This window comes from Chiloscyllium plagiosum, unplaced genomic scaffold (assembly GCF_037043375.1).
Source record: "Chiloscyllium plagiosum isolate Xiang-an unplaced genomic scaffold, Cpla_swu_hap1 HiC_scaffold_13, whole genome shotgun sequence".
NCBI lineage: Eukaryota > Metazoa > Chordata > Chondrichthyes > Orectolobiformes > Hemiscylliidae > Chiloscyllium > Chiloscyllium plagiosum.
The window spans coordinates 33729083-33753735 of record NW_028270151.1 but is presented as its reverse complement, the minus strand read 5'-3'; the positions used below and the strand labels follow the sequence as shown (position 1 = coordinate 33753735).

The 24653-nt window shown below is 37.9% G+C and overlaps 1 protein-coding gene across 2 annotated transcripts in view; it reads left to right on the top strand.

The window, feature by feature from the left end:
- LOC122556039 (mucin-4-like) overlaps positions 1–24653 on the top strand; it is a 115369-nt gene that overhangs the window by 15692 nt on the left and 75024 nt on the right. Inside the window, exons 5-9 of one of the 2 annotated variants that reach the window (XM_043702426.2) lie at positions 1487–1555; positions 13799–13993; positions 15574–15735; positions 18606–18860; positions 22114–22251. In XM_043702426.2, coding sequence (XP_043558361.2) covers positions 1487–1555; positions 13799–13993; positions 15574–15735; positions 18606–18860; positions 22114–22251 — 819 coding nt within the window. Of the gene's footprint in view, positions 1–1486; positions 1556–12474; positions 12501–13798; positions 13994–15573; positions 15736–18605; positions 18861–22113; positions 22252–24653 lie in introns of those variants that run through there. The other variant, XM_087993477.1, reaches the window with a different exon arrangement.

The following is a 24653-nucleotide window of genomic DNA, read 5'->3' as shown; positions in this document are numbered from 1 at the left end:
GGGACCACATCATCAAATGCAGAAAATAATCAATCAACAATTCATCCAACACTAACAGTGTCTATAATTCCACTCCAGTAAATATACTTCAAAATGTGACTGTTAATACTGAAATGAAGGACATCATATTTTTAAACTGGCCTTGATAATTATAAAAGCAAACACCAAACATCAGTTAAACAAAATCAGAGTACATCACAGAAACAGGACAATTAACAAATAGTCAGTAGATCTTCCAATAAGTTACCATCAGGAGTTGTGGTGTCTGTCAAAAACAGCGTCAATTTGATTGGAGTGGAATAAAATGAATAAGAATGTAATCTTCAACACTTTTTGGGACTATTCTGGATCAGTAATCCTCAGGTGACCTCTCACTACTATATGAGGAAGACATAACTAACCAATATTTGAATGGGTCCCTGGAGAGTTGAACTGGCTGTCCCTGTAGCACAGGAAGCAGCTGAGGGTCTTACCATCAACATGATAGACTTTTGAAACAGGTTTTAAACAGATTACTAAATCTCAGATAATGAGAGTCTGGTCAGCCGTCCTCAACATTATCCCTCTCCACTGAAGACCTCAGGATTGGATACAGAAGTCTATGAGACTAGCTATTTTCCAAATAATATAAATTTATTGAGCACTATACATACAACACACATTTGTTGGGAAGTCAATCACAAAATTAATAGTTCAAGAGATAGAAAGTATTATCTTGTTTCCAATAGTGAATCCAAATTCAATAAACGGTGAAGTATTACTTTGAAAAGCTTTCAACATTAAAACTAGCTCATCCCTTAACTCAGCAAAGGGTACATTGCAGATTTTAGCAGGACAGTTTTTTCCCTTAATTGGGATTCAACAAACTCTGATACAATGCAGCAGCAGTACCGTGTTGTGACAGACACAGGAATGAATCCAATGAATCTGAATATCTCTTGTATAATTCTAATGTATATACCATTAGAAGAGGTGAACCAAAAGGAATGTCATGACCACGTGCACTAAACAGCATCGTTCGAGATACAAAATCTCCTTTGAGGTAACCAGTGCTAAGATGCAAATAGTGGTGACTTAATTGTCAAACATATGCATCTTATAATTCAGACTCAGATTCCAGATTCATTTGTCAACTGACTTTTGGACAATATCCTTGGAAAGTAAAGTCAAATAAAGTAAACAGGGACAAATGTGTTGAATTCTAGAGGAGTGAAAAGAATATCTGCCCTTATCTACCAATGAAGTGTTTGATAGTATCTGGAACTTGACTCTATTTATTCCAAATATCAACATTATCTTTCCGTTACACACACAAGATCAACTGACAATGTAGATTCCAGGTCAAGACTTCTTTATTACTTGTCCATTTGAAGTGATAACTTTTCTCCTACTACCACAAGATGCTGTCTGATCTTTTGAGTCTTGATGCTATTTTCTGTTTTCATTTCAAATTACGCTACTCATGATTATCAAAATTTTGTTACAGAAGACAATGCAAGGACCACATCATCAAATGCAGAAAATAGTCCATCAACAATTCTTCCACTACCAACAGGTATCTACAATTCCACTCTAGTAAATGTACTTCAAGATGTGGCTGTTAATACCAAAATGAAGGATATCATATTTTTAAACTGGCCTTGATAATTGCAAAAGCAAACATCAGTTTAACATCAGTTAAAAAACCAGACTACATCACAGAAACAAAATTAACAAAATGGTCAGTAATTCTTCAAATAAGTCATCAGGAGTAGTGGCAACTATCAGCAACTCTGTCAATTTGATTGATGAATTTCAATGTAATCCTCAACTCTTTTTGGGGTTATTCTGAATCAGACATAATCCTCAGGTGATCTGTCTCATGACAGTTTGAGGGAGACATAACTAACCAATGTTTGAATAGATCTAAAAAGCTGACCTGGCTCTCCCTGTGATACAGGAAGCAGCTGACAGTCGTACCATTTGCCTGACAGCCTTTTGAAAAAGTTTTAACCAGATTACTAAATCTAGAATATTGTAAGGGTCTGGCCAGCTGTCTTCATCATTGTGCCACTCCACTGAAGGTCCTCAAGCTTGGATACAGAAGATTGAGTTTAGTTATTTTCAAAAATATAGAACAATTATTTAGAATGATACATATAATTCTCTTTCAATGGGAAGTCAATCAAAACATTAATAATGACACAACATGAGGTTATAGTCCAACAGGTTTATTTGAAAGTACAGGCTTGCTGAGCACTGTTGCTTTATCAGGTAGCTACCTGATGAAGGAGCAGCACTCCAAAAGCTTGTACTTCCAAATAAACCTGTTGGACTATCACCTGGTGTTGTGAGATTTTTAACTTTGTCCACCCCAGTCCAACACTGACATCTCCACACCATAATATTAGTAGTTCAAAGGAAAGAAAGTGTAATCTTGTTTCCAATACAGAATCCAAGTTCACCACATGATGCCGAATTATACTGTAAATCTTTCAACAATTAAAGTAGCCTAACCCCTAGCTCAGAAAACTGTACGCTGCAGATTTTAGCAGAACAGTTTTTATCTGAATTGGGATTCAACTATCTCTGATACAATGTAGAAGCAGTACCATTATCATGACAGACAGGAGTGAATCCAATGAATCTGAATATTCATGTGCTCATCTCCTAAACAACATCTTCAAGATATTTAGCCTCCTTGTCATGACCTTTTGATTTTCATTTGATTTCCACCAGAAGTGGAGATGTTTGCTGACAATCTAATTCTTAAGTTCATCAAACAGTTTCAGATCAGATTCTACAGTCACATCAAACCATCACATATTTATATTCATTTCTACAATTAGAATAGCTATATCGATATCTCATAAATTCAATTATAATAAAACATCTATTTGATTCCATTTTTTTCCTGCTATCATCATTATTTTACTTTTCATGACAGTAAATTAACTGACAATCTCTTGACTTGGAATGATTATTTTGTTCTTCCCTGTTAAATGCTGTCTCATCTTCTGAGCCTTTATAGTTTCGGTTTTTCTTTCACATTACACTACCAACGGTTATACACATTTTGATATTGAAGACAGTACAGGAACAAAATCAAAGAATGATCAATCAACAATTCTTCTGCCATCAACAGGTATCTCAAATTCCATTCTTGTGATCACTGTTCAAATTATGGCTGTAAATTCTAAAATTAAGGTTACCATTTTTTTAAACCGTTCCTGATGCTTCCAAAGTTCACATGAATTCTCTTGAATTCAAATATTTTTTTCTTATTCTATTGTACCATTTTATAAACATACCTACAGAACTGTCATAAACAATGGCAACAACAGAATTGGAAACATAACTTAGTATTCTGGATTAGTGGTGCTGGAAGAGCACAGCAATTCAGGCAGCATCCGAGGACAGGCAAAATCGACGTTTCGGGCAAAAGCCCTTCATCAGGAATAAAGGCAGAGAGCCTGAAGCATGGAGAGATAAGCTAGAGGAGGGTGGGGGTGGGGAGAGAGTAGACCTGGGAGTTGCAGTGAGAGAGAGAGAGACTCCCTGAGCCTCCTCTAGCTTATCTCTCCATGCTTCAAGCTCTCTGCCTTTATTCCTGATGAAGGGCTTTTGCCCGAAACGTCGATTTTGCCTGTCCTCGGATGCTGCCTGAATTGCTGTGCTCTTCCAGCACCACTAATCCAGAATCTGGTTTCCAGCATCTGCAGTCATTGTTTTTACCTCGTTGATTTTAACCCTACTGCGAATCCTCTTGCAAGGATGCCTGCCTTGAAGAAGTTTTCCTCCTCTCTCTACAAGAATCTCAGGGAGTCTCTCTCTCACTGCAACTCCCAGGTCTACTCTCTCCCCACCCCCACCCTCCTCTAGCTTATCTCTCCATGCTTCAGGCTCTCTGCCTTTATTCCTGATGAAGGGCTTTTGCCCGAAACGTCGATTTTGCCTGTCCTCGGATGCTGCCTGAATTGCTGTGCTCTTCCAGCACCACTAATTCAGAATCTGGTTTCCAGCATCTGCAGTCATTGTTTTTACCTCGTTGATTTTAACCCTACTGCGAATCCTCTTGCAAGGATGCCTGCCTTGAAGAAGTTTTCCTCCTCTCTCTACAAGAATCTCAGGGAGTCTCTCTCTCACTGCAACTCCCAGGTCTACTCTCTCCCCACCCCCACCCTCCTCTAGCTTATCTCTCCATGCTTCAGGCTCTCTGCCTTTATTCCTGATGAAGGGCTTTTGCCCGAAACGTCGATTTTGCCTGTCCTCGGATGCTGCCTGAATTGCTGTGCTCTTCCAGCACCACTAATCCAGAATCTGGTTTCCAGCATCTGCAGTCATTGTTTTTACCAACATAACTTAGTAGCCTGCCGATTGATGTTCGGTTGGTGTTACACCTGTACCACTCCAACTTAAATCTCATGATAGACTTGGTCGAAACTGGGCCAATGAGATGAATTGCAGAGGTGAAAAAGAACAACCTTCCCTCCCCTTAATCATATCCTAACCCTAATCTTAACCCAATTGCAGCATTTGACAATATTGGTAATACTTGGCTCCAAAGAGCATTTAGCTAGGTTGAACTCAACAGCATTCAAGACTAAACTCTCCACTATCTGCACTTACAACAAAGACAATGAAATTATTTCACATTATTCATCTTAGTCCTTGAACATTGCTGTCATAGTTTTCAGGACAGAGTTTTTAGACGAACCATCATCAGTTGCATCATCAAGGACCATCCCTCAGTTGCAAACTCCGGAATGCTTACTGATAACTGTGCAGTCCTCAATATCCTTGGATCACACAACAGTTTCATATCAGTATTCTTACATTCACAAAACTTGACATATATATCTAAAATTTACATTATGGGTCCGAGCATTGGGAAGATCTTATGACTTAATTGAATCTAAACACATATTTGATGCTATTTACTACAATAATCGATATTCGTTTTTATAGGGTCAGAGTCACAGAGATGCACAGCACAGAAACGGACCCTTTGGTCCAACTCATCCATGCAGACCAGATATCCTAAATTAATCTAGACCCATTTGCCAGCACTTGGCTCATATCCCTCCAAACCCGTTCTATTCATATACCCATCCAGATGCCTTTTAAATGCTTGTAATTGTACTAGTCTCCATCACTTTCTCTGGCAGCTCATTCCATACACGCACCACCTTTTGCATGAAACATTTGTCCCTTAGGTCCCTTTTAAGTCTTTCCTCTCACTCTAAACCTATGCCCTCTATTTCTGGACTCCTCCACCCCAGGAAAAATAACTGCAAATAATGAATTTGAAGTTTGGTAAGGATTCTTTGATGAGTTAGATTAGTTTAATTGGGTTAGACACAGTTAATTAGTCTTGAATCAATGCCTTCAAACTATTTAGTTTAGATATTTCATATTCGACATATTCAGACCAGTCAATACCAGCACACTGAATTAATGAACAATATCAAATATTATTAAGTATTATCAAACATAATAATGCACAGTGTTACTGGTACACCTGTGAGAGTCTGCAATTCATCCTCAGTTGGTCACTTCAAGGTGGATTTTAAGAGGATGCCTTCCCTTTTGGTTAACTTTTCCAAATCTAGATTTATTTATATGTTACAAGGAGCCAAATATGTTACAAGGGGCCTTCTTGAGTTTATTAGCAACTAAACGTGAAGAATAGTAATAAAATGAAATATTCATACACAGATTAAAATGTGAAGTCAGTAAAGAGATAACATTTAAAAAGATACAAGAAATACTCTTGGGTTTCACGGTTGATATCGATGATTAATACCAGTAATGCTCACATTGGTAATGAAGCAGGTCATTTTGACATCCTTGGCCCTGCATATTATTTAACAGGCTTGTGTGCTTTTCCTTCTTTTTCAATGGTGTTTTTCACTGACTAAGTTTGTTGCCAACAATCATTTCAAGAGAGATTTACTTTTACCTACTGTGCAGAGGTGTCAAATAGCTGTTGTTAAGGATCAGACCAAACCCCTCAAAATATATTAGGAAAACAATCTAAACCCTAACATTTTCTTATTTTTAAGGTAACTATAAGGTATTGCATTCCAGATGCAATTTAATTGGTCAAACTATTTGACCTTAAGCAAAACAAAATTTATTTTTACACTACAGCTAAAATAAAGACAAAATAAAAATAAAGAAAAGAATTGGCTTAACTATAAGTCGATAAAAATGCTTAACAGAATAATATATAAGCATCTAATTAGTTATTTCAATATAGTAACATCCCATGGACATATCTTTGGCAAGGGCAAATTCAGTAAAATAGTCAAATTCAACATTCAGATTGTTTCACATGCAATTCTAGCAGTAGGAAGTGAACCCCAGCTTTTAGGTGTAACAGAGAGGAATAAGAGCTTCCATATCGAGCTTCAAAACCCCAACAACTGCAGAAAGCTAAAACTAAAAATCCTGGTTCTGTGGGAGCTTGACACCACTCATTCAGGCTGCTTCTATTGTTCCAACTTCTTTTTTAAAAAAGCCTCACAAGCTGTTGACTTTATTGATTTTGAGCAGACCGCTTGGTACCTGTGTCTCAAACTCTCTTCATAAAAAAGGGACAAAATACACCACTTAAAGCCATAGTATCAGCGCACTGTTCATAAGCTGTGACCTTCACAGCATGCTAATTTACATGAGTACATCAGCACATTAACATACTGAGACAAAGGCTGCAGGTTTTTAAAATAATTTTGTTCTTGTGCATTCCTGAGGATGTAAAACACAAACATAGCTTTTCAACTTGTGTCCAAAATCTAGAATACAACCCATAGAAGATGACTTTCTTCCTGAGAAGGGTAATCAATTATGGAGTATCATCTATTCCACTTTTTCCCTGTTTGAGGTTTCTTTGACACTCTACAGATGGGATATTCCATGGGTTCACAGAGAGGGGTGGGGCATCCAACACTCAGGATTTACATTATGAGCCATTCTTTAGTGGTATTTCGTTTTTAAAGGCATGTTGTGTTTAAAATTTCAATAAGTTCACAAATAATCCAGGTTTTTGATTCACTATATGACAAAATGAACTGACCAGCTAAAATATCCTCAACGATATATTTATCAGAAACATAAGACAGATTTTGAAGTAGATTGTTAGAACCCAGCTCACAGACAGAAAATCTTTCCATTCTGAAGAACAGAAATCTTTAGTGTTCAGCTTGACAGGACTCCAACCCACAGACAGGGATCCCTGACCTGAGAATTTCCATGAATTACTAGGCTAGTTTAGAGTGATCTAAATCCTGACCTGAGGCAAGAACACACTCCGCCTGAAGGATACACGTGTACTACAAGAAAACAAGCCTTTATTATCCATTGATAATTAATTACATATTCATCAATTACAACATGAATGAGGTATTTCCTGTTATCAATTATCTTTACCGACAGTTTGTTACTTATATCACTGGCATATCATGCTCTGACATTTTGTCAGTTGGCAGAATGTGACAGCAAAAGTTTTGCTTTGTCAAACGTAAATATGCTTGTAGAAAATCTTTAATAATGTGAATATCAGCAAACTAAATCTAGACGTCAAAACCGAGAAAGTCAACAACAAATAGCTTTATATGCTACCTCCTTCATAACAACCATACACGGTTTGATCACGTCACAAATCATCATCCCCAAAAAAACTCCAGTTTAAACTTTGACTGCGTGGATTTCTATCCTTATGCTACTTGTGTTGCTTGAGAATACACATTAACTTTTTCTAACGTTAGTAGCTATCTGGCTTTCCATTGATTACATCAATTAAGAGGGCCTTTGGCATCAGATAGTCGACACCAGTTCCATTGAATATATAAAATCTTACATTGTTCTAACCACTATTCTAATATTGGTGTTACTATAATAATATCAAAAACTGAGCATGGGCAAATGGTAATATCAAAAGCAGCCAAGCTGCCTTATCAAGCAAACACACAAGTATTTATAAATCACGACTGTTTTCCACACATAAGATAAGCAAGAACAAGCCTAAATGTTTGATCTAGAAATACGGAGAACTAAAACGTATAAAATAAATAAAAAAGCTTAAACTAGCTCCATTGTCTACAATTGATCCCAGGTTTATAAACATCGGTATCTGAAGTATTGATTAATCTAATGACAAATTCTTTTGTGAAAATGGTATGACATCAATGCAATAATGGCACATTTTAATCAGATGGTCAAATGTGTAAAGTATTTTATTTAGATGACAATCAGTTTCAACTTCACACGAAAAGTGGCTAATCATAAGGATTAACATTAATCCTTTCCAAACTGATTATCCTTTCACAGCGCATTTTGAATTCATGCATTTCCATTCAAATCACAAATTAGATTTGCATTTTCATAAGTTCTAAGCAATCCACAAGATTTTAGCTTTCCTTAATTACTGTTTCATTTACCTTCCACAAATCCATCAGACTCAATATCAGAACAAAGCACACCAATAGCTTAAAAATGTTCAGACCACTTCAAGGTTCTCACCTATCAGTATGATAGTTTCAATTCAAATATAAATATTGCAAGTGCATCTTTTATATATTATGAAAAGTCAGCCAGAATTTTGCTTTATTTATTTTTCACTTAACACTAACATTTTCCATCAGTTTCAACTTCAGAACAAGGCATTTCAGTCAGATCATCTACAAATGTAACCAAGTTTTCAACCACTTTAGTTTCAAAAAATGAAACAAATATCTGAAGAAGGGCTTATGCCCGAAACGTCGATTTTCCTGCTCCTTGGATGCTGCCTGACCTGCTGCGCTTTTCTAGCAACACATTTTTCAGCTCAACACTATCAAATCAGTAACAGCTCATAAGACGGACCAAAGTATATTGACAGAAACACCTACAACTTCAAAATCAACTGTATTATCAAGTAAAATCATGAGTATTTATAAAACTAAACCATTTTCCCCATACCATTAGACAACTGAAAAAGTCCAATTATTGGACTTAGGAATTCAGAACATTGTGAATTATTTTTTGATGTTACTGTACTTAATATTATCAAGCAAAATAATAGGTAGCATAATGTTAAATTATCTTCCAAATGCCTTAAGATAATTTAGTGTGACAAATGTACCTGGTGCTATGATGTTGCGGCCATAACAGAGACGTGGGCTTCTCAGGGGCAGGAATGGTTGCTGGATGTTCCAGGGTTTAGAACATTTAAAAGGAATAGGGAGAGTGGAAAAAGAGGAGAGGGTGTAGCACTGCTAATCAGAGAGGGTATCACAGCTACAGAAGTTACCATAGTCGAGGAGGGTCTGCCTACTGAGTCAGTATGGGTGGAAATTAGGAACAGTAAGGGAGCAGTCACCTCATTAGGGGTTTACTACAGGTCCCCCAATAGCAACAGGGAGATTGAAGAAAGCATAGGTCGGCAGATCTTGGAAAAGTGTGAATGTAGTAGGGTTGTTGTAATGGGTGACTTTAACTTTCCCAATGTTGATTGGAACCTACTTCGAGCAGATGGTTTGGAAGGAGCTGTTTTTGTAAGGTGTGTTCAGGAGGGTTTCCTAACTCAGTACGTTGACAGGCCAACGAGGGGAGAGACCATTTTGGATTTGGTGCTTGGCAATGAGCCGGGGCAGGTATCAGATCTTGCGGTGGGAGAGCATTTTGGTGGTAGTGACCACAACTGCCTCACATTCTACATAGCTATGGAGAAGGAGAGAAGCAGGCACAATGGGAGGATATTTAATTGGGGAAAAGGAAACTATGATGCTATCAGATGTGAGTTGGGAAGCATGGACTGGGAACAATTGTTCCATGGAAAGGGCACTATAGACATGTGGAGACTGTTTAAGGAACAGTTGTTGCGAGTGATGCATAAATGTGTTCCTCTGAGACAGGCAAGAAGGGTTAAGGTAAAGGAACCTTGGATGACGAGACCGGAGGAGCTTCTCATCAAAAGAAAGAAGGCAGCTTATGTAAGGTGGAGGAAGCAAGGGTCTTGCTCAGCTCTAGAGGATTACACGCAGGCGAGGAAGGAGTTCAAAAATGGTCTGAGGAGAGCCAGAAGGGGGCACGAAAAATGCTTGGCAGGAAGGATTAAGGGGAATCCAAAGGCATGTGAGGAATAAGAGAATGATCAAAAAAAGAGTAGGGCCGATCAGGGATAGCATAGGGAACTTGTGTATAGAGTCTGAAGAGATAGGGGAAGCGCTAAATGAGTTTTTTGCTGCTGTCTTTACTAAAGAAAAGGACCTTGTAGTGAATGAAACCATTGAGGAGCAGATAAGCATGCTGGAACGGATAGAGATTGAGGAAGCTGATGTGCTGAAAATTTTGACAAACATTAAGATTGACAAGTCTCCAGGGCCAGACCAGATTTGTCCTCGGCTGCTTTGTGAAGCGAGAAAAGTGATTGCTTCACCGCTTGCAAAGATCTTTGCATCCTCGCTACCTGAGGACCGGAGGGAAGCAAATGTAATTCCTCTCTTCAAGAAAGGAAATAGGGAAATCCCCGGCAATTACAGACCAGTCAGTCTCATATCTGTTGTTTGCAAGGTGTTAGAAAGGATTCTGAGGGATAGGATTTATGACCATCTGGAAGAGCATGGCTTGATTAAAGGCAGTCAGCACGGCTTTGTGAGGGGCAGGTCATGCTTCACAAATCTTATTGAGTTCTTTGAGGATGTTACTAGACAAGTTGATGAGGGTCAAGCGGTGGATGTGGTGTATATGGACTTCAGCAAGGCATTTGATAAGGTCCCCCATGGTAGGCTCGTTCAGAAGGTCAGGAGGAATGGGATACAGGGAAATTTAGCTGTCTGGATACAGAATTGGCTGGTCGATAGAAGACAGCGAGTGGTAGTGGAAGGAAAATATTCTGCCTGGAAGTCAGTGGTAAGTGGTGTTCCACAGGGCTCTGTTCTTGGGCCTCTACTCTTTGTAATTTTTATTAATGACTTGGATGAGGAGATTAAAGGATGGGTTAGCAAGTTTGGTGATGACACAAAGGTTGGAGGTGTCGTTGACAGTATAGAGGACTGTTGTAGGCTGCAGCGTGACATTGACAGGATACAGAGATGGGCTGAGAGGTGGCAGATGGAGTTCAACCTGGATAAATGCGAAGTGATGCATTTTGGAAGGTCGAACTTGAAAGTTGAGTACAGGATTAAAGACAGGATCCTTGGCAGTGTGGATGAACAGTGGGATCTTGGTGTGCAGGTACATAGATCCCTTAAAATTGCCACCCAAGTGGACAGGGTTGTTAAGAAAGCTGGAAATTTGGTTTTCATTAACAGGAGGATTGAGTTTAAGAGCCGTGAGATCTTGTTGCAGCTGTATAAAACTTTGGTTAGATCGCACTTGGAATACTGTGTCCAGTTCTGGTCGCCCTATTGTAGGAAAGATGTGGATGCTTTGGAGAGGGTTCAGAGGAGGTTTACCAGGATACTGCCTGGAATGGAGGGCTTATCTTATGAAGAGAGGTTGACTGAGCTCAAACTTTTTTCATTGGAAAAAAGAAGGAAGAGAGGGGACCTAATTGAGGTGTACAAGATAATGAGAGGCATAGATAGAGTTGATAGCCAGAGACTTTTTCCCCAGGGCAGAAATTGTTAACACGAGGGGTCATAGTTTTAACCTGTTTGGCGGAAAGTATAGAGGGGATGTCAGAGGTGGGTTCTTTATGCAGAGATTGAGAGAGCATGGAATGCATTGCCAGCAGCAATTGTGGAAGCAAGGTCATTGGGGATATTTAAGAGACTGCTGGACATGCATATGGTCACAGAAATTTGAGGGTTCGTACATTAGGTTTACCTTACATGAGGATCAATGGTCGGCATAACATCGTGGGCTGAAGGGCCTGTTCTGTGCTGTACTGTTCTATGTTCTATCAGACTCAGAAACACACAATTGCTGCTTATGGTCTTCTGTTATTATTCTTTCTGTTCTTAATATTCTCACTAATGGAATACCACAAATATTTTCAGCTGCTTCATTGAAGAAGTTGTCCAGTCTGTTATAAATTCAGAAGTGGCAACGTTTGCACATGATTTCACAATATTCAATTCACTATTGCTTATTTAATGAAACAATTTGGTATCAATATTTCTACATCCTTAACTAAAGTTGTGTTGTCTCCTTGAAGTTTTCATCTGAATCCTGTAGAGAAGAATTGTCTTTGATAATGCCCTCCACTCAGCTGGCACACATTAATCTCTTCCCTAGGCATACCTCCAGTCAACTCTGGCCTGGTGACTCGCTGTCTGCCTTAGCCATCAAACTGACATCAAAATAAAATAGATTATATAATCAATTATTTAATTACTGTTTCTGAGCTCTGCTGAGTGCAAAATTATTCTAGTCATTCCTACCACTCACCAATAACTACCGTTCATAAATGCAATCATCTGTGAAGTATTTTGCAACATTCTGAATTTATGCAAATGCATTGTAATATAAAATTATTGATTTGTTGTATTAAGCCTAGCTCAAGTTCAAGACTTGTTTCATAAATTTCTCAACATGTGAGTAGACCATCCCACTTTGAATTCTGTATTTTTTTGCCAGCACCAATAACATGTACAGTCGAAGCTCCTGTTCCATTTTATTATGACTTAAAAAAATAAAATCAGTGAATTTCCATTCATAAAAGGCACTTTAATTTTAATATTTGCAATGATTAAGTAACATTAGCTTTGAAATGTTTCACAAAGTTAACCGAATTAATGTATATGTGAGTAATTTAATGTAATTCAGACATTCAAAATGATGTTTCATGTTATTGGAGTAGCATTGAGAAAATTACAATCATGGCAAACCACAATATGTTCTTAGGGACATTACTTCCCTGAAGCACCTAAGTGGTATTAAAATTTTCAGTTGAAGGAAAACATTTTATTAGTGTGTTGGTTATAAGAACACAGTAAAGGTGCATGTAACTTGGCAGGAGTACATTCCAGTTTTATTCTTCCCATTAATGAAAGTCATCTCAAAAATTATGCCCAAGTAATTTAAGTGCCAGACCTTGACAAATTCTCCACAATCCAAAGCAATAGCCAATTTCATTGTCTACAGTTGATCTACGAATTGATAAATACAAACAAATGGATCATTTAATCACATAATTCCAAATCCGTTTTGGAATTATTTTGTCATTCATGGAATGAAGGCTCGAGTGACAACATGTTCACCTTTTTAAAAGATATGTCATCTGTTTCAGTTGAATGGAATTTTTTTTCAGTGTGTTAGTTGTAACAATGTCTTGCTTCAGTCTGCTTGGTATGTAAATCTTTTCAACTAAATAATTCATCTTGATTGATCTGGATAATTTTTCTAAGTCCCAAATCAATTGTCAATTCTATTGTCTACTTTTGATCCATAGTCATACAAATACAACATGTATATGTATTAATATGGTAAGAAATTATTTTTGGAAATACTTATGCTAGTAATAGCTCAAGTTTTCAAAAGATACCTTATTAGTGACAAACTGCTTGGCCAAAATGTTCCTAGCTTTTTGGGAACTGGTTGGGTATCAAAGACCATTGAGGGTTGATTTTCATCTCACCTTCCACTATGGTGTTGGAGGGGGGGATTTCAGCCATCATCGAAAAAGTAAACCACAATTTCTGTTTTACATGGAAAGTGCATTTGCAAAAATGATCTTGAATTAATATTTGTTCTGAATACAACCATACTCCAAAAACAGGTATTACAATTTTGATCTTGCATGTCACTTTGTTATCTTTCATCTGTTGCAAGCAATCAGCAAGAAATTTGCTTTAACTAATCAAAACTTCTCTTCACATCATATTCTTTACAGTTACATCATCTTCAACATCAAAGCAAAATACATCAACAGAATCATCTCCAACTTCAACAATTTTGTCCTCAAAAACTAAAGGAATGATCAACAAAATGAATACAGCACTAACTCAAAAGTCAGATCAAAGTGCATTGTCAGAACCATCCACAACTCTGTCTCCTTCAACGAGCCCAACATTGGGTAAAATAACAGGTATGCATATCATAAAAGTAACTTACAAACACCATAATGAAACAAGTACAATTGTTAGACCTCTGAACAATTGGCAATTATGGGAATCATTATTATCATTACTGAAGACAGCAAATGTAACTTATTTCCAGTTTGAATTCAGATTCAAGTGGATTTTGATGACTTAGGTATTGAAATTTCTGATAACTACCATTAGTTCAATAAAAATTCAGGATATTCTAGAATTGTCTTCACTTTATGAAGATTATCAGCACAAATTGATTTTATGAATCATTTATAAACATCCCTTTGCTAATTGACTCATGTAAAAGTTTCATTTTAAAAAAAAGACATGCAATTGAAACTTTTAGTCTTGCATTAAAAGGACAGATGCATGAATGCCAAATTTCAAAGACAACAAAAAAACATGCAGCTTGAGGAAATGGTGCTGATTGCTTGGTAAATCTATTCTGATTGGTTGAGGCATTGTCATGTACAAAACATCGGGGAAAATATTATCCTGTAGGTTTTGTTCCAATCAAAAGGGCATGATATCAGAATGTGTTCTTTTTTCCTGCAGAGGATGTATTATTATGTCTCGTGTCTAGCAACATAATAAAGCAACAATGTGAGCCTGGCTTATCATCTAATATTAGTGGTTAGTGTAATTCTTAGCATACTAGCAAGTGTCAGCAAGCATTAACCCATCATAAACCAGGTCTAACCTCTGACAGTGTGTTCTTAATTTTAAAGCTGGCTGGTAGAGTAGGGTCAGTACACTGCCTGTTACAAGCAACTGAAGGATCTGCTCATTCTTGGGACATGTCCCATATATTTGGCATCATAACATCTCGATAACATATCACCCATTTGTGTGGAGGATAGAATTTCTTATTGGCTTTCTGGCAGCATCTGGTTAGTGGAAGATAATGCCTTCCAGAGTAATTTGAAGTCGACTAAGCATTTCTCAGGTGTGAAAGTGAAACCTCAGTCCTATCATGAGCATGCATTATATACAGTAAATAATGGTCTAATTGGTGTAATCATTATTGCACAGGATAGCTTTATGTACTCCATTTCGCCGCATGCTTGGGCAGTGACTGGGCTGGAGCTCCATTTATAATGTTGTTGACAAGTCCAATGTGCAGAGAATGGAAATGTATAAATCCCAATGTGTACATCGAGAAACTAATGTAGACTTGTGGCAGACAGTATTAGATTAATAGATTTCTCACTAGCGTATTGAGGAAAAAAAAACCTCTTCAGAGTGCTCCATTTCGAAGATGAATTTGAGTTTAGAGGGAATACTTACCTGCAGCTTCTGGTCCAAAAATAAGTTCTGTTTTGGCCATTCCATGTCCTGTAAAGCGCACCAAGCAACAGTAATTAGCTTGTAGCTCTGATAGTACTATTCTAGGGTTCATTCATCTGATCACCAGGGCCTTAACTCACCCTTGAGTGGTGCCTCAAAGTGGACTAAACTTGATATCAGAAAACCAGAAGCATGTAAAATGATAGTGAACCCAATCATTGCATTGCAATATCCCACATATCTGTTTTTGCAATAATTGAGCTCACTGACGGACTATTTTCTTGTACAGATGTGCAAAACATAACTAATTCCAAGACAAACGCATCTTTCACAACAAGACCTCAGATGTTGAACACAATATCATCAACCATGATCCAGACCAGCGGCGGAATAAATACCAGCCAAACAACAGAAGTTACCACAACTTTATGTCCTATATTCACTTTACAAGGTATTTTATCACACAGAACTTTGTAATCATATTATTTCAAGGATTAGTTAATCAAGCTTCTCTGATAATTCTGTTCTTCAGACGTGGACGAACTTGGCAAGGCCACATCTATTAATAGATCCCTTATTCCTGAAGAACATGGAAGCTACAGGTCTCTTGGTGATAACATTTCCACAAATCTGTTAAATATGATAGTCTGATTTCTTGTTTCAAAAATGATGCAAGAACTTCCATGTAAAATCCTGAAATGATGTTTAACTTCACAGGAAAATTACAAAGCGGTCTGAGCGACTTGGACTATGGTGTGATTTGTGGTAGAAGACCTATCTCACTGTGTACCAGTGTTATCAAAGAGCATGCTTTGTCTTTTGGGATACTTGAATGTTGCAGAGTATTCCATTACATTCCTGATCTGTCCCTTATAGATGGTGGACTGTCTTTGGAAAGACATAGGTGAATTACTTCTCACAGAATTCTTAATCTTTGGTCTGCTCCATCTAAAAGTAGAATTTTTATGACTGATCCAATTCTGTTTCTGGTCAATGGTAAATCCCAGCATGGTAATAGTGGATGATTCAATGATGGCAACACCATTGAATGTCAAAGGTCGATAATTAAATTCTGGCTTGTTGGAGATGGTCTTTGCCTGATAATTGTGCAGCACAAATGTTATTTGCCATTTATCAGTCCAAGTATGGTTGTTCTGGATGTTGCCCAGATCTTGCTGCATTTGGGCATAGATCGCTTTAGTCACGAATGGTACTGGACGTTGTGCAATCATCAGTGAACATCCCTCCTTATGATGGAGGGAAGTTAATTGATGAAGGTGGTTTGGCCAATGGTACCATCCTGAGGAAAACCAACAGTGGTATCTTTGACTGAGGCGATTAACGTCGAACAACCTCAACTGGTTCCCTTTCTGCTAGCAATGATTTCAGCCAGTGAAAGCATTATTTTTCCAGATTCCTATTGACTTCACTTTTGCTGGATGACACACAGAGTCAAATACAGCCTCGAAGTCAATGGCATTCACTCTCGCCTCACCTTTGAATTTGAGACCTTTTGCCCATGTCTGGACCAAGGCAATAATGAGGACAGGAGCTGAGTAGTCTGAGCTGGCCATCTTTTGCAAATAGCACATTGAGAGCTTGTCCATTAATTTTCTCATAAAAAAGAATGTAACAGTTGTAGATTGTTAGAATGAAAAAATTTCTATAAGAAACGCCGAAAGCAATGCTCTAGGTATGCAATGATTGGATTCTATCAACTCATAGTGTCATAGAGTGTAAGTGTCATACAGCATGGAAACAGACCCTTCAGTCCAGCTCATCCACGTTGACCTGACATCCAATTTGATCTAGTCCCATTTGCCAACATTTGGTCCATATCCCTTAAACTTTTCCTATTCATATGCCCATCCATGCCTTTTAAATGTTGTAATTGTACCCGCCCCAACCAGCTCATTCCATATACGCAATTCCATTCCACACTCTGCATGAAAAATTACCCCTCCAGTCCTTTTTAAATCTTTCCCCTCTCACCTTACACCTGTACCTCTAGTTTTGGACTCCCCCACATGAGGAAAAAGACCTTGGCTATTCACCTTATCCACGCTCCTCTATAAGGTCACCCCTTAGCCTCCAACAGTCCAGGGAAAAATGCTGCAGCCTGTTCAGCCTCTCCCTATAACTCAAATCCTCCATTCCCATATCCTTGTACATCTTTTCTGCACTGTCTCACATTTAACGAAATCCTTTCTATAGAAGGGCAAACAGCATTGTCTGCAGTATTCTAAAAGTGCCCTCACCAATGTCCTGCACAACCACAGCATGATGTCCCAACTCCTATCCTCAGTGTTCTGACCAAAGAAGGCAAGTGTGCCAAATGTCTTCTTCACCACCCTGTTTACATGCAACTCCGCTTTCAAGGAACTATGCACCTTTGTCCCAAGGTCGTTTTGTCCCAACTACTCTACCATTAACTGTATAAATCCTGCCCTAGTTTGCCTTTCCAAAATGTAACATCTCATACTTATCTAAATTAAACTTCACCTGCCACTCCTCAGCCCATTGGCCCATCTGATCAATATCCTGTTGTTTTCTAAGATCATCCACATTACTATCCACTACATCACGTATTTTGGTGTCATCTGCAAACCTACAAACCATACTTCCTATATTAATCTCTAAACGACTTGACAAAATGACAAAAAACAGTGGACACAGCATCGATCCTTGTGGCACACCGCTGGTCACAGGCTTCCAGTCTGAAAAGCAACCCTCTACTACCACCCTCTGTCCTCTACCTTCAAGTCAATTTTATATCCAATTGGTTAGTTCCCTTTGGATCCCATGTGATCTAATCTTACTAACCAGTTTACCTTGTCGTACACTTTGCTGAACTCCAAACTGACAGAGTCTACTATTTGCCTTCATCAGTTTTCTTTGTCACCTCTTCAAAAAACTCAATCAAGTTAGTGAAACAATTTCCCACTCACAACTTAAATTAAAGCAATCTTAAATTTAGCATCACAATAATTCTGAGAGGGAACAACAAGTGTGTGGATCATTATTGATGGTGATGAATGTAAATGAAAGAAGGTCCAGTTAAAAGTTATTGGTAACTCTCATCCTTGAGAAGAAAGCAACTTAATAATTAGACTAGGTAGAAATTTAACAGGGAAGCCTGGTACTTTTATTTGTTCTTTTACATAAATTTTATACTTCTGAAGTAGAAGTAAAATTAGATGTGCCACATGGAAAATACAAATATTAAACACTCAAACCTTCAAAACATATCATTGTTAATTATAGGATGTTTCTTTGATTTTATAGCATAATCTTTGTTGCTTAACTTATATTTTGCTTCAGACCTTGGAGTCATCTCAGCAGAAAACATCAAAAACACAAGTTTTACCTTGAACTGGTCAGACAATACCTTTGAAATATGTGGAGTCTACAACATTGAGAAATCAGTTGGAATTGGATATTTGCTCTGTACTTTCAACTTTCACAACAACACATGTAGCTTGTTTGATCTAAGCCCAGGTCAAACCTACACAGTCAATGTTCACTTCATCAGCAAAACCAGTGCAACTCTGACAAGATCGTTGAATGTTACTACAGGTAAAATTGTCAAAATTGAAGTCACACAAGTCTATTACTTTCTGACCGAAGGTTTTGGAGCTCCTTTTGCCATATATTGTGGCAAAGGGGCTATGACATCAAGAAATAATATGACCTCAATACGCCAAGGGAAAAATTCAAGAACAAATCAGTGAGTTATTGTGAAAACCAAAGGTGTATATGTATGTGAAAATACTTTCTGGAATGATGTTAAATCTAATGAACGAAACAAGAAGTCATACTACCTTGGTACTGGTAATCTGAAACAATAATAATAAACAGAGGATTCCACTGTATATATTTCATTGATCAGTTAACTATTTTAGCTTTCATTTTATCTTAAGGTAGCTTTCCATAACCATGATATGAATCTATTTTAGATAAGTACCCACATGACATCGTCAATGAAGAAAACCAATAATTGTAGGTTTTGGAAATTCAGTTTCCACATAGCTTTTAAGAATCACTTTCCATGCTTATAATTTAGGACATACTATCTAAGAAACTAAAATGCAATTTTGTGAAAAGTTAATGCAGTGTTGACTGCAAATCCAGAGTTTTGAGAGATTGTGTTGAAGCTTGAGTTTGTTGATGAAATAATTATATATTTGGGCTGTCAAGTATAAAATTTTAAGTACCATGCTGTTAGCCTATAATGTGTGTGAACCAGTTGTTTCATCTGGTTCCACTGGTGGTAACCAGAATCCCATTCTATCAACTGAAATCCAAATCAAATGTGTAGCAAAGGTGAGTCATATTGATTCTGCATTAGACATAGCATCATAAAAATGTACAGCATGAAAACTAATCCTTCAGTCCAATTTGTCCATGCTGACCAGATATCCTAAAATAATCTAGTCCCATTTGCCAGCACTTTGCTCATATCCCTCTAAACCCTTCCTATTTATATATCCATCCAGATGCCCTTTAAATATTGTAAGTGTACTAGCTTCCACCACTTCCTTGGACAGCTCATTCCATACAAGCACCACCCTTTGTGTGGAAAAGTTGCCTCTTGAATCCCTTTTCAACTTTCCACTCCCAACTTAAACTTATGGCATTTGTTCTGAACTCCCCCATAACAGGGAAAATACTTTGTTTATTTACCCTATACATACCCCTCATGATTTTATAAAGTTCTGTAAGGTCACCACTCAGACTCTGACGCCAGCCTATTCAACCTCTCCCTATAGCTCAAGCCCTCCAATTCTTGGCAACATTCTTGTAAATCTTTTCTGAACCCTTTCAAGTTGCAAAACATTCTTCCAGAATTGCACAAAATAATTCAAATATCCTATATCCTGTACAGCCTCAACATGACCTCCCAACTCCTATACACAATGCTTTGACCAATAAAGGAAAGCATACCAAACGCCTTCTTCATTTATTGTGGCTCCATAACCCATTGTTAAAATTTCATCAACATTGAATGAATTGACATTTAATCTTTTAAGTAATCATATTTTGATTTATTTCAGAAATTGAATTTACTAACTATTTTCATTAATTAATTAAAATAATAATATGATATTTCAGAATGTCAAATGAAAATTAGTAATATTTGCTAGTGGTGAAAGGTCAGTGCTCATATTCATAAGGAACTTAAGAGTGGGAGACATGTAATTCAAACAATATCCTAAACTGCACATTCTAATGTTGCAAATAATTAGGCTCTGTTGAACTCTCTTACAATAGGTCATGAGTCATTCTGTAGTGTTGTGGACAAGTGCTGATAGCTACAGGCTGTAAAAAAATGTACATTCAAAAAGTGCCTTAATGCTTTGCTAATCTATCACTTTATGAGCAATATATACTGCAAGAACAACTAAAACATCATAAAGATGTGCGAGCAGTTGCCTCTGATTTAAAATGCCATAGTTGGCTTTTCTTTACAAAATACAATACAGTAAGACAATTTGTCTCTTCAATGGCTCCAGACAATACTTCTATTTGTGGTTTGTAGCTTCATTCCTCTGCGCTGTTGTTCAAAGTCTTTGCAAATAACTCTCTAACATTATTCCTCACTTAATCATTTGAACATGGGCTCTTTGGCTTATTCCTGCAGTTAACTTAAATCCGTGTCCATACATGAGCTTAGATATTAACTGAGGAAAACTGGCACATTATCACATGAAACAGAGTAAAATCAAATGTCTGGAATTACTTACTGCATATTTGTATTTACATTTCAGCACTTGGTTTATTTAGCCAATTTAACATTGTTAATGTTGTCCTTCAGCTTGTGTGTATTCATCAAATTTAACATTTTGAATATCTCAAATCCCCTAACATTGGCCATGTAACATCAGCTACATCGGCCTAACTGCTGTAATAACCTCCACAAGTCTCTTCATCCCTCTATCTTTCTCCTTCTTTAAGTTGCTCCTCAAAACATAATCTTTCATAAAGCTCTGACACATTCTGTGAGAGAAAGCAGAGTTAATGTTTCAGGTCCAGTGATCCTTCTTCACAACACTGTGTTCTGAGGAAGTGTCACTGGACCGAAAACGTTAACTCAGCTTTCTCTCCACAGATGTGCCAGAACTGCTGAGTTTTTCCAGCAATCCTCAAATTCTACAACAGCATGTTGTCTTCAGGACTCAGTGAGTCAGAAACATTTATCAGGTTAGTGGTTCAAAAGAAAGACAGCTTCTTTAGGCTCTCCCTCTCCATGTGCCACATTTAGTGTAATTCCACATAATGCTATGGTTCATACATTACAAGTGGTAGAGATGGGAATAGACAGAGGGAAATGGGATTGGCATCTGATTTTTACCTGCTGACATTTACAAGCAGTAGGCAGCATAGGTGTGGTAATGCTAGCAAGAAGGAAATTCGGAGCATCCAGAAAGTGGTCAGAAAGTGGGGCGGCACGGTGGCTCAGTGGTTAGCACTGCTGCCTCACAGCACCAGGATCCCAGGTTCGATTCCAGGTGACTGTCTGTGTGGAACTTGCACATTCTTCCCGTGTCTGTGTGGGTTTCCTCCAGGATCTCTGGTTTCCTCCCACAGTCCAAAGATGTGCAGGCCAGGTGAATTGGCCATGCTAAATTGTCCAGAGTGTTAAGTGCATTAGTCAGAGGGAAATGTGTCTGGGTGGGTTGCTCTTCCGAGGGTCGGTGCAGACTGGTTGGGCCAAAGGGCCTGTTTTCACAATGATTCATGCTTTCAAGAGTGAAGAACAACTAAAGAAAATTGACGGCAGTAAAAACTGAGTTACTAATGTATTTAAAAATTGTGATATTACACTTAGATTCAGATGAATGTAGCAATGGAGAAAGTCGATGTGAACAGATCTGCATTGAGCGTTATAAGTTTGAAGATAGTCGAGGTTATGAATGCAATTGCCAGAGAGGATTCGTATTAAGTTCGGACAGAGAAACTTGCACAGGTAAGTGAAAGGCTACAGCAAGTAATATCCGATTTCTCTTTATTAGTGGTTCAATATGGTAGACAAATGAAAGTTTGCATACTTTATTGGTACCTGACATTCAATTGATTACTAGTATGTCATGGATGACAATTCCACATTTAGTCAACGTAATATGCAACCAAGTCAATCAACAAACTGAGAATCAATTTTCATTTACTAAAGCCCTAATACTATCCAAATCTGTCTGTTGGGGCAAAGTCCAGTGCTAATCTGAATGGCCAATTAAAACATGGCTAAATTCACTTGGGCCTTTATTGACATGTTAATGAAATGAGGCCCTCGCAAAGAAATCTGGGCCCAAATGATTAAATATATTTGATATTCCTAATAATCTATCAAGGGATTACTTCAGATAAATCAAAATTGGCCTCAAATCTAACCAGGCTGTACAGAGTCAGAGGAGATAGAAAGTATTCAGAGGTCATTAATTAGTCAGATATCATGTCTATGGAAGGGGTGCCTGTCCAGTGAACTTCTTAATTTCACATGAAATTGACCTTCTTGAATATTCGTGCAGCTCAGAAGTAAACATTTAACATCTATTACACATTTAACATACGTTATCATTGAGGAAATATTTTGAGGGGACAATACATGGGAAGCAACACTTTGCAAGAACAGTGAATGATAGGTCCAGATAAGTTTCTGGTCAAGTGGATGCAGCAGATTAACAAAAAGGTTAAGATGAGGTACTTAAAAGGTTTGGCGTAGTGAAATGGATGAGATGTAATCCAGCTTGCTAAGGAAAGAAAGGGTGGAAATAATAGAGGTTTTGATCAAGATATTCCATTTGGTGTCCAGGTATAGGAGTGGTATTAAAGACTGGAAGATTGCAAATTATAATTCTATTCAAGAGAAAAGGGAGAGGAATAAATTTAGCAGTTACAAGGTAATCAGCCTATTATTTACATTTGAGGAACCTTTACAGACATTAATCTGATTAAAATTAATCAACACCTGAAAAATGTTAATAAATGAAAATCAATGTGGAATTGACAAAAGACAAATGACTAACTTGATTGAGTCATAGACTCAGAGTCATACAGCATGGAAACAGACCCTTCAGTTCAACTTGTCCATTCCCACCAAGTTTCCCAAACTCATCCCACTTGCCTGCGTTTGGCCCATATCCCTTTAAACCTTTCCTATCCATTTACTTATCTAAATGACTTTTAAATATTGTAACTGTACCTGCCTCCACCACTTCCTCTGAAAGTTTATTTCCACATATGAATCACCCTCTGTATGAAAATGTTGCCCCTCAGGTCCTTTTTAAATGTTTCTCCTCTCACCTTAAAAATTTGCCCTCTCGTTTTGAACTCCCAACCTGAGTGAAAATACCTTTGCTATTCACCTTATCTCTGCCCTTCATGATTTTATAAACCTCTTTCAGGTCACTCCTCAACCTACAATGCACCAGCGAAAAAGTCCTAGCCTATCCAGCCTTTCCTTATAGATCAAACACCCATGCTCCAGTCCCAGGAACATCCTTGGAAATCTTTTCTGAATCCTCTCCAATTTAATAGTATCCTTCCTATAGCAAAGTGACCAAAACTATACATAGTACTCAAAAAGTGGCCTCACCAACATCCTGTCCAACCACAACGTGACATCTCAACTCTTATAGTCAACGGGAAAAAAGTGAGGACTGCAGATGTGGAGATCAAAGTCAAAAAATGTGGCACTGGAAAAGCACAACAGGTCAGACAGCATCCAAGGAAAAGGAGAGTTGATGTTTCGAGCATGAGCTGTTCATCATTCCTGATGAAGAGCTTGTGCTCGAAACTTCGACTCTCCTGCTCCTTGGATGTTGCCTGACCTGCTGTGCTTTTCCAGCACCACACCTTTTGACTGCTATACTCAACAGTCTGAGCAATTAAGGCAAGCATGCTAAATATCTTTTTAACCACCCTGTCTACCTGCAACACAACTTTCAAAGAACTATATACCTGAACTCCTCGCTCTCTCTGTTCGACAACACTACTCAGGGCTCAACCAATAACTGCTTAAGTCTTACCTTCAACAGTGTCCATTATACGACCAATTTTGTTGTCATCTGCAAACTTATTAACCATGTCTCCTATATTTTCATTCAAACCGTTTATATAAATGACAAACAACAGTGCACCCAGCTCCAATCCCTAAGGAACATTGCTGGTCACAGGCCTCCAGTCAGAAAAACAACCCACCACCACCACCCTCTGTTGCCTATTGTCAAGCCAATTTTGTATTCAGTTGGCAGGCTCTCCCTGAATCCCATGTGATCTAACTTTACTAACCAGTCTACCATGCAGAACCTAGTTTCAGTAGAGTCCATGTAAACATAGGCTAGTCCAGTCTCCATAGTCTAGCAAGGAATA